Source organism: Drosophila erecta, unplaced genomic scaffold (genome assembly GCF_003286155.1).
Source record: "Drosophila erecta strain 14021-0224.00,06,07 unplaced genomic scaffold, DereRS2 tig00000126-arrow-pilon, whole genome shotgun sequence".
Classification (NCBI taxonomy): Eukaryota; Metazoa; Arthropoda; class Insecta; order Diptera; family Drosophilidae; genus Drosophila; species Drosophila erecta.
Genome location: NW_020825209.1, coordinates 1,062,827 through 1,078,370, shown reverse-complemented (window position 1 = coordinate 1,078,370; position 15,544 = coordinate 1,062,827). Strand labels below are relative to the sequence as shown.

Genomic DNA, 15,544 nt, shown 5'->3' with positions numbered 1-15,544 from the left:
AACTGCGATCAGAGTACGGACCATGTCAGGTGGCACTACTGGCACCTCAGCTCCGCCCCAGCAGTACACTTACCGACCAAATTGTAACCATAATGGATGATCCATGTGCGTAATAGTATAGTGGCATACTTTCCAGCCTCCTGGCAAGCGAAAGTTTCCCCTCAAGCTGCGGATGCACAGTGCCACAGCTCGAGTACCACATCCCGGCCAGAACCCCAAACGAAGTTCCATGGTCTTGGAAAACCTACTGAATCGTCCATGTGCGGCGTTACCTGCTCCACCCGTATCCCCGAAAAGTGCACATTAGATGCCAGGAAGTCCAACCCCCAGTTCCCTTGACTTAACTCCGCCCTCCGGCGTCTGCGCACTGCGTGCCTCCAGCTCCGGAAGCCCCTCCCGGGTTCACCAGCGGATTCCGCGTTAATTAATAAGAAAAATCACAGTTCAAGGCGTGAAAAAGGCGAGCAGTCCAGTGCAAGACGACGGAGGCGTGGAAATTTCAACGCCTTTCGCGAAACTTTGACGGACCTTAATCCCAAGTTGGGTTTAACATCTTCGGAGTGAAAAAAACGAGGTAGCAGACATTCTACGGTGATTTGCACTTGGCAAAGAAATGGAGGAGTGTGATAAAATCTACAAAAATGCACAGCGAACACTGAAAACTATACATGTGAGCTATAAGTTCGGTGAAAAGCGAATCTAGTGGACACTAGCCTTTCCCGTCGCACTCGATTTGAAAGCCACACCAACCGAACACGTTAGTTCGCTTCCGATTTTTGTGATGCTCCAAGGGATCTGGTCGTAGAAAATTTTCAGTAGTGCACAAATTGGGTTTAGTTATTCGAATCGCGATGAGCTACACAAACCTCCTGCGCCAGCAGAATGTGGTGGACGACTGCCAGCGAGTGAGCTGCAATCGCAGTCCAACGGCCACGCTAACCGGCCGCTGCGTCATCAGCCTGGACATCGTGATCGGCTGCCGGATGGAGCAGTGCGACCCGGACATGCCCTACATGCTGGAGCCGACGTGGGGCGTCTATCTGCGCTCCGGCCGGGATGGCGGCGACCTGTCGCGCTTCGTGCGGCGCGTCACCTTCAAGATGTCGCCGCGTCTGCCGCTGCGACTCCACGTGGCGGACAGCGCTCCGTTCGAGATCGGTGAGGTGCTGGGCACCGACTTTCCGGTGGAGGTGCAGGTGCAGTACACGGATGCCCGCATGTCCGCCACCTCGTACATCTTCCGGCCGCGGGTGGTGCACGAGGGTCACGCCGGCATCTGCGAGGAGATGCTCGACAAGATGATATTCGTGAATCCCACGCCCTCGATGCGACACAGTCTGGCGCCCGTTCTCGTGCCAGGTGGTTCGCCCAGGGCCAGGGAGCTCAACCAGTCCGCGATGGAGCTTCCCGGCCCGGAGATTCCGGGTGAGCGCAAAGAACAGGACCGCGACCGGGAGCAGGTGGGCGATGTGGCGCGACCTCCGCAGCCGCCGGCCAAGCAGCTCAAGAACCGCCTAAGTGTGGGCATGCCCCAGCCGCCCATCGGCAATCGGTAGCACAACTATTGGACAATGTTGGAGGAACAACCGAGCAAGTTGCCTGCAATGGCATGCGAAAATGTGTGCAGTTGTTTGATTGGAATTTGATGTGTTTTGGTCTGCCCATATAAGTTATGAATTTCAAATTAAAGTATGTTTGAATCAGCTGCTAATGCGCATACCTTTTAGTTTATAAATATGCGTATTTACTTTCACACTTTAAGCTGACTCAATTATGTGTTGGCTTACATCTGAAATAGGCAACCAAAACTCGTACATATGTACAAGCCCAGGTGGAGTACGCCCATTTTGTGTGTATGCCTCGTCCGGGGGTGGATGCTGCTGGATGATTGGCCCCGCCCTCTGTCCAAAGGGGGTTGATGCCCAGGCACACACACTTGCAGTTGCCCAGTCGACTGCTCACTTTGCTGCGGCGCTTCAGACGCAACAGAACGCACGTATCCTCTGCTCCGGAGAATCGGAGAGATGGCCTGGCTACCGAGCAGCTCGAACGGAGCGGACAACGCGGACGAACGGAGCACGGCCTCGAGCGGATCCTCTGGCCATAGTCAGCCCAGTGAGTCACCGCGCTCCGGGCACCTGAATGGTAACGGAGGCATACGTGACTCCGCCGGCGGCAGGCATCCGCCCGCCCTGCTCCGACATGCCACGCCCCACTTGCAGCCCAAGACGGAGTCCGTCTCCGACGGAGACGGCGACGCGGAGCTCTCCGACTTCTCGTTGAACGACACGGAGGAGGACGAGGAGGACCTTCGCGACTACATCGTTCTGAATGGCAACCAGGCGGATGGTGAGAATTTAGCCTCTAGAGCTCTAGATATCCAGCATATTGCGAAAGTCTTTATTCATACAAATATGTATCTCTTACACCACACCAGTTTTACTCGCATGTACATCCCGTAGTTCATAGTAATATATATATTAATTATAACTTATTTTTCGACTAATACTCCATCTTAAAAACCTGGTGCCGCCCGCAGGAAATCGCTCACTGTCCAGTTCGCCGCGCAGTCACTCCCGCAACGGACTGCTGACGGCGCCGGCCAGCTCGGGAAGCTCAGTCGGCGGAAGCGGCGGTGGTGGAGGCACTGGCTCCGGCGGCAATGCATCCAGTGGCGGTGGAGCCACTGGCGGCGTGCGCAAGGTGTTTACCAACACAAGGGAGCGATGGCGGCAGCAAAACGTGTCCGGCGCCTTTGCGGAGCTTCGCAAGCTGGTGCCCACGCATCCGCCGGACAAGAAGCTGTCCAAGAACGAGATCCTGCGCTCGGCCATTAAGTATATCAAGCTGCTGACGGGCATCCTCGAGTGGCAGCAGCGACAGGCGCCCTCGCATTCGATCAGGGCTCAACTGGAGCCGAACAACAACGACAATAGAATGGCCAACGGTCATGCGGCGGACGTGGAGCTGGACAACCCAGATGTGCCGCCTGTGCGGCACATCAAGTGTGAACGCACCGACGGCCAGATGCAGCGGAATGGACACGGTCACGGACACGGACACGGAAACGGGAACACGGGCAACGACCTGCTTATGATTGCGCCGGGAGCCATTGTCAAAAGCGAGCTCCTTCTGGAGTCACCACTGCCACTTGGACATCCGCTGACCGGGCCACCCCTGCAGCTGGCCACTGCTCCGCTGTCCATGGCGGAGACTCGGATCAGCGGCACCGCATCCGGCGTAAAGTCGGCCAGCGGGCGGAGCAGCAAGCGACGCCTCAAGCCGGAAGGTGGGGCCACCGATCTCAGTCTGGGTAAACGCCGCAGGACGTAGAAAAAATAATCTGCGAGATGGAATATTCGAAAGAGTTGATACTGGCTTTGCCAAATCTTTTTTTTTTAATCTACCAATAAATTAGCAAGTTAATAAAGCAAATTTCAAATTCGGAATTACTAGTTATAGTTACTCTTGTTTTCCAAAAGTCATCCTATAGCTCAATATTCTCGTAATCAAATTTCAAATCGATTGAAATCAGCAATAATATAAATCGTTACTCTAGGATATGAGCGATATGTTCCGAACCATATGAACCAAAAATCGAAAAATGTTTTGTTTTATGAAAAAAAAAATCAGTATTTTGTCGATAGCAATAAAAGTAGTTGTCCAAAACTAGAATGTCATACCTCGTTGAATTCGTAACAAAATTCCCTATCGACCTGTATTCAAACAAAAAATTTAAAATTTTTTGCCAATTTTCGCAAATTTTGAAGATGGAAAATGGAAAAATGGAAATTTCTATTTCGTGTTTTTTGGTACGAAATAATCAGTATTTTGTCGATAGCATTAAAAATAATTGTCCAAAACTAGAATGCCATGCCTCGTTGAATTCGTAACAAAATTCCCTATCGACCTGTATTCAAACAAAAAATTATATTTTTTTTGCCTTTTTTCGCAAATTTTGATGATGGTACCCCTTATAGAAAACGCGAAAAATTCTAAAAAAAATTTTAGGTAAAAAATAAACAGTATTTTGTCGATAGCAATCAAAGTAGTTGTCCAAAACTAGAATGTCATACCTCGTTGAATTCGTAACAAAATTCCCTATCGACCTGTTTTAAAACAAAAAATTATATTTTTTTTGCCTTTTTTCGCAAATTTTGATGATGGTACCCCTTATAGAAAATGCGAAAACTTCTAAAAAAAATTTTAGGTAAAAAAAAAACAGTATTTTGTCGATAGCAATCAAAATAGTTGTCCAAAACTAGAATGTCATACCTTGTTGAATTCGTAACAAAATTCCCTATCATCCTGTGTTCAACCAAAAAATTAATTACCAGGAGAACAGGAACTCCAGAATGTGACCAATGATCTTTTGGTTTTCGGTAGCAACCTGCTACTGATTATGATCGCCTGGTAATTCAAACCGAAAAATCTCACAATTTTGCCATAAAAATGTAAATTTTGTAGCCAAAATTGTGAGATTTTTCGGTTTGAATTACCAGGCGAACAGGAACTCCAGAAGGTGACCAATGATCTTTTGGTTTTCGGTAGCAACCTGCTACTGAATATGATCGCCTGGTAATTCAAACCGAAAAATCTCACAATTTTGCCATAAAAATGTAAATTTTGTAGGCAAAATTGTGAGATTTTTCGGTTTGTATTACCAGGCGAACAGGAACTCCAGAAGGTGACCAATGATCTTTTGGTTTTCGGTAGCAACCTGCTACTGAATATGATCGCCTGGTAATTCAAGCCGAAAAATCTCACAATTTTGCCATAAAAATGTAAATTTTGTAGCCAAAATTGTTAGATTTTTCGGTTTGAATTACCAGGCGAACAGGAACTCCAGAAGGTGACCAATGATCTTTTGGTTTTCGGTAGCAACCTGCTACTGAATATGATCGCCTGGTAATTCAAACCGAAAAATCTCACAATTTTGCCATAAAAATGTAAATTTTGTAGGCAAAATTGTGAGATTTTTCGGTTTGTATTACCAGGCGAACAGGAACTCCAGAAGGTGACCAATGATCTTTTGGTTTTCGGTAGCAACCTGCTACTGAATATGATCGCCTGGTAATTCAAGCCGAAAAATCTCACAATTTTGCCATAAAAATGTAAATTTTGTAGCCAAAATTGTTAGATTTTTCGGTTTGAATTACCAGGCGAACAGGAACTCCAGAAGGTGACCAATGATCTTTTGGTTTTCGGTAGCAACCTGCTACTGATTATGATCGCCTGGTAATTCAAGCCGAAAAATCTACAATTTGCCATAAAAATTTACATTTTGTAGGCAAAATTGTGAGATTTTTCGATTTGAATTACCAGGCGAACAGGAACTCCAGAAGGTGACCAATGATCTTTTGGTTTTCGGTAGCAACCTGCTACTGATTATGATCGCCTGGTAATTCAAGCCGAAAAATCTACAATTTGCCATAAAAATTTACATTTTGTAGGCAAAATTGCGAGATTTTTCGATTTGAATTACCAGGCGAACCGGAACTCCAGAAGGTGACCAATGATCTTTTGGTTTTCGGTAGCAACCTGCTACTGATTATGATCGCCTGGTAATTCAAGCCGAAAAATCTACAATTTGCCATAAAAATTTACATTTTGTAGGCAAAATTGTGAGATTTTTCGATTTGAATTACCAGGCGAACAGGAACTCCAGAAGGTGACCAATGATCTTTTGGTTTTCGGTAGCAACCTGCTACTGATTATGATCGCCTGGTAATTCAAGCCGAAAAATCTACAATTTGCCATAAAAATTTACATTTTGTAGGCAAAATTGCGAGATTTTTCGATTTGAATTACCAGGCGAACCGGAACTCCAGAAGGTGACCAATGATCTTTTGGTTTTCGGTAGCAACCTGCTACTGATTATGATCGCCTGGTAATTCAAACCGAAAAATCTCACAATTTTGCCATAAAAATGTAAATTTTGTAGCCAAAATTGTGAGATTTTTCGGTTTGAATTACCAGGCGAACAGGAACTCCAGAAGGTGACCAATGATCTTTTGGTTTTCGGTAGCAACCTGCTACTGATTATGATCGCCTGGTAATTCAAACCGAAAAATCTCACAATTTTGCCATAAAAATGTAAATTTTGTAGGCAAAATTGTGAGATTTTTCGGTTTGTATTACCAGGCGAACAGGAACTCCAGAAGGTGACCAATGATCTTTTGGTTTTCGGAAGCAACCTGCTACTGATTATGATCGCCTGGTAATTCAAACCGAAAAATCTCACAATTTTGCCATAAAAATGTAAATTTTGTAGCCAAAATTGTGAGATTTTTCGGTTTGAATTACCAGGCGAACAGGAACTCCAGAAGGTGACCAATGATCTTTTGGTTTTCGGTAGCAACCTGCTACTGATTATGATCGCCTGGTAATTCAAGCCGAAAAATCTACAATTTGCCATAAAAATTTACATTTTGTAGGCAAAATTGCGAGATTTTTCGATTTGAATTACCAGGCGAACCGGAACTCCAGAAGGTGACCAATGATCTTTTGGTTTTCGGTAGCAACCTGCTACTGATTATGATCGCCTGGTAATTCAAACCGAAAAATCTCACAATTTTGCCATAAAAATGTAAATTCTGTAGCCAAAATTGTGAGATTTTTCGGTTTGAATTACCAGGCGAACAGGAACTCCAGAAGGTGACCAATGATCTTTTGGTTTTCGGTAGCAACCTGCTACTGATTATGATCGCCTGGTAATTCAAGCCGAAAAATCTACAATTTGCCATAAAAATTTACATTTTGTAGGCAAAATTGCGAGATTTTTCGATTTGAATTACCAGGCGAACCGGAACTCCAGAAGGTGACCAATGATCTTTTGGTTTTCGGTAGCAACCTGCTACTGATTATGATCGCCTGGTAATTCAAACCGAAAAATCTCACAATTTTGCCATAAAAATGTAAATTCTGTAGCCAAAATTGTGAGATTTTTCGGTTTGAATTACCAGGCGAACAGGAACTCCAGAAGGTGACCAATGATCTTTTGGTTTTCGGTAGCAACCTGCTACTGATTATGATCGCCTGGTAATTCAAACCGAAAAATCTCACAATTTTGCCATAAAAATGTAAATTTTGTAGGCAAAATTGTGAGATTTTTCGGTTTGAATTACCAGGCGAACAGGAACTCCAGAAGGTGAACAATGATCTTTTGGTTTTCGGTAGCAACCTGCTACTGATTATGATCGCCTGGTAATTCAAACCGAAAAATCTCACAATTTTGCCATAAAAATGTAAATTTTGTAGGCAAAATTGTGAGATTTTTCGGTTTGTATTACCAGGCGAACAGGAACTCCAGAAGGTGACCAATGATCTTTTGGTTTTCGGTAGCAACCTGCTACTGATTATGATCGCCTGGTAATTCAAACCGAAAAATCTCACAATTTTGCCATAAAAATGTAAATTTTGTAGGCAAAATTGTGAGATTTTTCGGTTTGTATTACCAGGCGAACAGGAACTCCAGAAGGTGACCAATGATCTTTTGGTTTTCGGTAGCAACCTGCTACTGATTATGATCGCCTGGTAATTCAAGCCGAAAAATCTCACAATTTTGCCATAAAAATGTAAATTTTGTAGCCAAAATTGTGAGATTTTTCGGTTTGAATTACCAGGCGAACAGGAACTCCAGAAGGTGACCAATGATCTTTTGGTTTTCGGTAGCAACCTGCTACTGATTATGATCGCCTGGTAATTCAAGCCGAAAAATCTACAATTTGCCATAAAAATTTACATTTTGTAGGCAAAATTGCGAGATTTTTCGATTTGAATTACCAGGCGAACCGGAACTCCAGAAGGTGACCAATGATCTTTTGGTTTTCGGTAGCAACCTGCTACTGATTATGATCGCCTGGTAATTCAAACCGAAAAATCTCACAATTTTGCCATAAAAATGTAAATTCTGTAGCCAAAATTGTGAGATTTTTCGGTTTGAATTACCAGGCGAACAGGAACTCCAGAAGGTGACCAATGATCTTTTGGTTTTCGGTAGCAACCTGCTACTGATTATGATCGCCTGGTAATTCAAACCGAAAAATCTCACAATTTTGCCATAAAAATGTAAATTTTGTAGGCAAAATTGTGAGATTTTTCGGTTTGTATTACCAGGCGAACAGGAACTCCAGAAGGTGACCAATGATCTTTTGGTTTTCGGAAGCAACCTGCTACTGATTATGATCGCCTGGTAATTCAAACCGAAAAATCTCACAATTTTGCCATAAAAATGTAAATTTTGTAGCCAAAATTGTGAGATTTTTCGGTTTGAATTACCAGGCGAACAGGAACTCCAGAAGGTGACCAATGATCTTTTGGTTTTCGGTAGCAACCTGCTACTGATTATGATCGCCTGGTAATTCAAGCCGAAAAATCTACAATTTGCCATAAAAATTTACATTTTGTAGGCAAAATTGCGAGATTTTTCGATTTGAATTACCAGGCGAACCGGAACTCCAGAAGGTGACCAATGATCTTTTGGTTTTCGGTAGCAACCTGCTACTGATTATGATCGCCTGGTAATTCAAACCGAAAAATCTCACAATTTTGCCATAAAAATGTAAATTTTGTAGGCAAAATTGTGAGATTTTTCGGTTTGAATTGAATAGTAGCAGCCTGCTACTTATTATGATCGCCTGGTAATTCAAGCCGAAAAATCTACAATTTGCCATAAAAATTTACATTTTGTAGGCAAAATTGTGAGATTTTTCGGTTTGAATTACCAGGCGAACAGGAACTCCAGAAGGTTTTCGGTAGCAACCTGCTCCTGATTATGATCGCCTGGTAATTCAAGTCGAAAAATGTACAATTTGCCATAAAAATGTAAATTTTGTAAGCTAAATTGGAAATTTTTCGGATTGAATTACCAGGCGAACAGGAACTCCAGAAGGCTTTCCTGTTTTGTTTTATTTGCAACTTTTTTTGAAATTTTGATGATGGATCGAAAATGGAATTTTTCTATTTTGTGTTCTTTTGATAAGAAATAATTAGTATTTTGTCGATGGCATTAAAAATAATTGTCCAAAACTAGAATGTCATACCTCGTTGAATTCGTAGCGAAATTCCCTATCGATCTGTATCTAAACAAAAAAACTATAATTTTTTGCCAATTTTCGCAAATTTTGATGATGGTACCCCTTATCGAAAATGCGAAAATTTCTAAAAAAAATTTTAGGTAAAAATAAACAGTATTTTGTCGATAGCAATCAAAGTAGTTGTCCAAAACTAGAATGTCATACCTCGTTGAATTCGTAACAAAATTCCCTATCGACCTGTATTAAAACAAAAAATTATATTTTTTTTGCCTTTTTTCGCAAATTTTGATGATGGTACCCCTTATAGAAAATGCGAAAATTTCTAAAAAAATTTTAGGTAAAAAATAAACAGTATTTTGTCGATAGCAATCAAAGTAGTTGTCCAAAACTAGAATGTCATACCTCGTTGAATTCGTAACAAAATTCCCTATCGACCTGTATTAAAACAAAAAATTATATTATTTTTGCCTTTTTTCGCAAATTTTGATGATGAAAAATGGAAAAATGGAAATTTCTATTTCGTGTTTTTTGGTACGAAATAATCAGTATTTTGTCGATAGCATTAAAAATATTTGTCCAAGACTAGAATGTCATACCTCGTTGAATTCGCAGCGAAATTCCCTATCGATCTGTATCTAAACAAAAAAACTATAATTTTTTGCCAATTTTCGCAAATTTTGATGATGGTACCCCTTATAGAAAATGCGAAAATTTCTAAAAAAATTTTAGGTAAAAAATAAACAGTATTTTGTCGATAGCAATCAAAGTAGTTGTCCAAAACTAGAATGTCATACCTCGTTGAATTCGTAACAAAATTCCCTATCGACCTGTATTAAAACAAAAAATTATATTTTTTTTGCCTTTTTTCGCAAATTTTGATGATGGTACCCCTTATCGAAAATGCGAAAATTTCTAAAAAAAATTTTAATTTTTTTTTTAAACAGTATTTTGTCGATAGCAATCAAAGTAGTTGTCCAAAACTAGAATGTCATACCTCGTTGAATTCGTAACAAAATTCCCTATCGACCTGTATTAAAACAAAAAATTATATTTTTTTTGCCTTTTTTCGCAAATTTTGATTTACCCCTTATAGAAAATGCGAAAATTTCTAAAAAAAATTTTAGGTAAAAAATAAACAGTATTTTGTCGATAGCAATCAAAATAGTTGTCCAAAACGATGTTGTCATACCTCGTTGAATTCGTAACAAAATTCCCTATCGACCTGTATTAAAACAAAAAATTATATTTTTTTTGCCTTTTTTCGCAAATTTTGATGATGGAAAATGGAAAAATGGAAATTTCTATTTCGTGTTTTTTGGTACGAAATAATCAGTATTTTGTCGATAGCATTAAAAATATTTGTCCAAGACTAGAATGTCATACCTCGTTGAATTCGTAGCGAAATTCCCTATCGATCTGTATCTAAACAAAAAAAACTATAATTTTTTGCCAATTTTCGCAAATTTTGATGATGGTACCCCTTATAGAAAATGCGAAAATTTCTAAAAAAATTTTAGGTAAAAAATAAACAGTATTTTGTCGATAGCAATCAAAGTAGTTGTCCAAAACTAGAATGTCATACCTCGTTGAATTCGTAACAAAATTCCCTATCGACCTGTATTAAAACAAAAAATTATATTTTTTTTGCCTTTTTTCGCAAATTTTGATGATGGTACCCCTTATCGAAAATGCGAAAATTTCTAAAAAAAAATTTTAGGTAAAAATAAACAGTATTTTGTCGATAGCAATCAAAGTAGTTGTCCAAAACTAGAATGTCATACCTCGTTGAATTCGTAACAAAATTCCCTATCGACCTGTATTAAAACAAAAAATTATTTTTTTTTTGCCTTTTTTCGCAAATTTTGATGATGGTACCCCTTATCGAAAATGCGAAAATTTCTAAAAAAATTTTAGGTAAAAAATAAACAGTATTTTGTCGATAGCAATCAAAGTAGTTGTCCAAAACTAGAATGTCATACCTCGTTGAATTCGTAACAGAATTCCCTATCGACCTGTATTAAAACAAAAAATTATATTTTTTTTGCCTTTTTTCGCAAATTTTGATTTACCCCTTATAGAAAATGCGAAAATTTCTAAAAAAAATTTTAGGTAAAAAATAAACAGTATTTTGTCGATAGCAATCAAAATAGTTGTCCAAAACTAGAATGTCATACCTCGTTGAATTCGTAACAAAATTCCCTATCGACCTGTATTAAAACAAAAAATTATATTTTTTTTGCCTTTTTTCGCAAATTTTGATGATGGAAAATGGAAAAATGCAAATTTCTATTTCGTGTTTTTTGGTACGAAATAATCAGTATTTTGTCGATAGCATTAAAAATATTTGTCCAAGACTAGAATGTCATACCTCGTTGAATTCGTAGCGAAATTCCCTATCGATCTGTATCTAAACAAAAAAAACTATAATTTTTTGCCAATTTTCGCAAATTTTGATGATGGTACCCCTTATAGAAAATGCGAAAATTTCTAAAAAAATTTTAGGTAAAAAATAAACAGTATTTTGTCGATAGCAATCAAAGTAGTTGTCCAAAACTAGAATGTCATACCTCGTTGAATTCGTAACAAAATTCCCTATCGACCTGTATTAAAACAAAAAATTATATTTTTTTTGCCTTTTTTCGCAAATTTTGATGATGGTACCCCTTATCGAAAATGCGAAAATTTCTAAAAAAAAATTTTAGGTAAAAATAAACAGTATTTTGTCGATAGCAATCAAAGTAGTTGTCCAAAACTAGAATGTCATACCTCGTTGAATTCGTAACAAAATTCCCTATCGACCTGTATTAAAACAAAAAATTATTTTTTTTTTGCCTTTTTTCGCAAATTTTGATGATGGTACCCCTTATCGAAAATGCGAAAATTTCTAAAAAAATTTTAGGTAAAAAATAAACAGTATTTTGTCGATAGCAATCAAAGTAGTTGTCCAAAACTAGAATGTCATACCTCGTTGAATTCGTAACAGAATTCCCTATCGACCTGTATTAAAACAAAAAATTATATTTTTTTTGCCTTTTTTCGCAAATTTTGATTTACCCCTTATAGAAAATGCGAAAATTTCTAAAAAAAATTTTAGGTAAAAAATAAACAGTATTTTGTCGATAGCAATCAAAATAGTTGTCCAAAACTAGAATGTCATACCTCGTTGAATTCGTAACAAAATTCCCTATCGACCTGTATTAAAACAAAAAATTATATTTTTTTTGCCTTTTTTCGCAAATTTTGATGATGGAAAATGGAAAAATGGAAATTTCTATTTCGTGTTTTTTGGTACGAAATAATCAGTATTTTGTCGATAGCATTAAAAATATTTGTCCAAGACTAGAATGTCATACCTCGTTGAATTCGTAGCGAAATTCCCTATCGATCTGTATCTAAACAAAAAAACTATAATTTTTTGCCAATTTTCGCAAATTTTGATGATGGTACCCCTTATAGAAAATGCGAAAATTTCTAAAAAAATTTTAGGTAAAAAATAAACAGTATTTTGTCGATAGCAATCAAAGTAGTTGTCCAAAACTAGAATGTCATACCTCGTTGAATTCGTAACAAAATTCCCTATCGACCTGTATTAAAACAAAAAATTATATTTTTTTCGCAAATTTTGATGATGGTACCCCTTATAGAAAATGCGAAAATTTCTAAAAAAATTTTAGGTAAAAAATAAACAGTATTTTGTCGATAGCAATCAAAGTAGTTGTCCAAAACTAGAATGTCATACCTCGTTGAATTCGTAACAAAATTCCCTATCAACCTGTTTTCAAACAAAAAATTATATTTATTTACATTTTGAAATTTTCTTTTTTCGAAAATCCGAAAAAGATAAGGATAGATAGCTTTGTTTATTCATTTTAAGCCGTGCCACCTTTTTTGGCAAGTTACAGCGAAAAGTTTCCACCCAAGAATGAAGAAAAACGCATTTGTGTATATTTTTTGTTTTTAATTTTTATTGTTTTTAAATTAATGTTTTCTTTACGCATTTGTCTCGTGTGTCATTTTCATTTCCACTTTGAAATTGGGGTTTCCTGTTGTTATTGTTTAGTTTAGTTTTGGGTTTATTTGTTAATTAAGTTTATTTGGTTTGGATTTCTCATGAGGTTGTTGCCTCATAATTAAAGCGAAACGCTGAAGTTGTTCATCATATATAAGTTTGTTTTTCTATGCATATATATGTTTGAATATATATTTATTTGGGCTGTCATTTTCCGTCTGTTGACAATTTTAATTAATTTAATTACAAATAAAAAGTGTGTGTGTGGGTGTGGGTGTGTTTAAAGATTTATATAACTTGTCTGCTGTTTACTTAGATTATTTCTAAAATGTTTGGGGTTTAGTTTGAAAATCTTCGGTTTTTTCTTTCTAATTTATTTGAAATTAAAGACGTATGTGCGTGTGAGTATGTCTGAATGCTCGAATGTGTTCTTGTGTATGTGTGTGTACATATATGTATATAGTTAAATTTAATTAGTTTTGATGCCACAAAACTCAACGTTCATTAATTGTATAAATGTATCATTTAGTTAGTAAAAAAAAATATGTTCTCGTACAATATATAAGGAGTTCTATGGAAATACATACAAATAGACTTGGTTTTTCTTTTGCCTCTTAGTTTTTTTGTTTTTTTTTTTGTCTTTTTTTCCTTTGTTTACTTAGTTGTTTTTTAATGGGGTAAGGTAAAGTGCTGGGACATAATCGCAGACATAATTTCCGAAACGAGAGCTAAGCAGTTTAACTGGGTGGTTGTCATAGGTATATGGTATATAGATAGATACGAACCAATACTATAGTTGCGCAGGAGTTTCCGGTTGATCTAAGGCCCTTACATACTAAAAACATCATCGGTTTCATTGTATTTTACTTCAATTTGTATTAAATTAGTTTAAATTTTCAATTGCAGCTAAATGTCCTTTGTCGATTACTTTTACATATATCATATATCAAGATTGTGGCTCCACTATCTCATTACCTCATTATTTTCATTGTTTATTTAAGTTAATGGGTGGCGTCGCGCGCTAAAAGCGTTTTACTCATTCATACATTCACTTACTTGTTGCTCAATTTGTTATATTTCTTGTATTTATGTATAGTGTTTTTAGTGTGTACTGCATTTTGACGATCGCTTCCTTAGATTATCGTAGTTGCAATACGTTACTGAAGAACAGGCCACGGAAAATGTTGCTATTCGTGGAGTGTTTTTTTTCCTCTTTGTTTTTTTTTTTACTTGGGGAGTTTCCGGTCCAGGATTAGGGGTTTGGGGGGTGAGTGGTTGGAGGTTTCTACTAGGATTACTACTCTTGTTAATATCTCGTATATATATCTATGTTTATATAATATCTATATCGTATTTATATAGATGCACTTGCGCGAGTTTAGTTTATGTTGTATCCACCCTTTTGCTAGTTCTTCTTTCTTTGCCGCCTCCTTTAATTGTTTACTTTTACTATGGATTGCTAACTGCTGTGATCGTTATATATTTGTATAACCGCATATATATAAACGTTAAATGGGCAAAAATTTTGATTTATTTCACTAAGTATTCTTTCAATTTTCTTCTGCATTTTGTTATTATTATTATTTTTACTTAAGGTTTATTACGTTCCGCGAGCTGTTTGTTAAATGTTATTTACTATACTGAAGATTGGGACGCGGGCGAGGGGTATTCCAATTATTTCTCAACATTACATTCGGGATTTCTCTTTGTTTTTTTTTAATAGTACAGATAATTATTTTTAATTATTTATGCATAGTTTAAAGTGGATTTTCGGTTTACTTTCGATTTTATGCTAAATATTTGCTTGCGCCCAATGCATATAGCTAGATATACATACATACATGTGTGTGTTTGGGTGTGTGTGTGTGTGTGTGTTTGGGTTGGTGTGTGTGAGAGGATGGGGGTTTTTGTTGTGGGCGTTCTGTGAAGTGAATTCCTTTGCCATTCATTTACGCATAGCTTCTGCTGGGACATCCGACATCTCCTATCATTTTTCGAGTGTAGCTGCGTGTCTGTGTGTGTCTGTGTGGTGTGGTCATCCCGCTCTTGGCCGAAATGGGTTAACTGGCCACTGAGCGGAAAACCTGCTAATAACATTACATTTAAAGAGCAGCTTGCGCACGCTAACCCGACGCCGCTGCCTCGGTTTCTGGTGCTCCTCCTCCAGATGCGGCTGCTCCACTGTCGCCAGCGTCGTTATCTCCGCCATTCCCGCCGCCTGATCCCAATCCCGATCCCGATCCCGATCCGGATCCGGAGCCCGAGCCGGCTGCCTCTCCGTTACCGCTGCCGCCACTGCCGCTGCTGTTCAGGGCGCTGTTCGACTGCGAACCTACAAAACGTCATCCAGAGAAGGAGAAAGATGTACAAATGTGGTTTGGATTGCTATTCGTATGCATATTAGCTTTATGTTTGGGGGAGATTCACTTGAGGGGGGCTCCAAAACAGGACGCCAGTACTGAAGCAATTTCCCAGGAGCGCCATTACAATGCACTGC

The 15,544-nt window shown here is 38.5% G+C and overlaps 3 protein-coding genes across 11 annotated transcripts in view; 2 read left to right on the top strand and 1 right to left on the bottom strand.

Annotated features, from left to right (window-relative positions):
* Positions 1 to 710: 710 nt before the first annotated feature.
* On the top strand, positions 711 to 1,699 carry LOC6550756 (protein AF-9 homolog). Its single transcript, XM_001976698.3, has one exon. The coding sequence runs from the start codon at positions 852 to 854 to the stop codon at positions 1,554 to 1,556; it is 705 nt and encodes a 234-aa protein (XP_001976734.1). The 5' UTR covers positions 711 to 851; the 3' UTR covers positions 1,557 to 1,699.
* A 251-nt stretch (positions 1,700 to 1,950) lies between these two features.
* Positions 1,951 to 3,333, top strand: LOC6549991 (class E basic helix-loop-helix protein 22). Its single transcript, XM_001976697.3, has 2 exons — positions 1,951 to 2,349; positions 2,540 to 3,333. Exons 1-2 carry the CDS (start codon positions 2,025 to 2,027, stop codon positions 3,331 to 3,333), a joined length of 1,119 nt encoding a protein of 372 aa, XP_001976733.1. The 5' UTR covers positions 1,951 to 2,024.
* A 9,756-nt stretch (positions 3,334 to 13,089) lies between these two features.
* The window catches only part of LOC6555519 (protein kinase shaggy), a 45,288-nt gene continuing 42,833 nt past the window's right edge, over positions 13,090 to 15,544 (bottom strand). For 7 of the 9 annotated variants that reach the window (XM_026982164.1, XM_026982162.1, XM_026982166.1 and 4 more), the window contains one exon: positions 13,091 to 15,379. In XM_026982164.1, the coding sequence (XP_026837965.1) occupies positions 15,171 to 15,379 (209 nt within the window). In that variant the 3' untranslated portion in view covers positions 13,091 to 15,170. Of the gene's footprint in view, positions 15,380 to 15,544 lie in introns of all 9 variants that reach the window. The other 2 variants (XM_026982161.1, XM_001982641.3) reach the window with 1 other exon arrangement.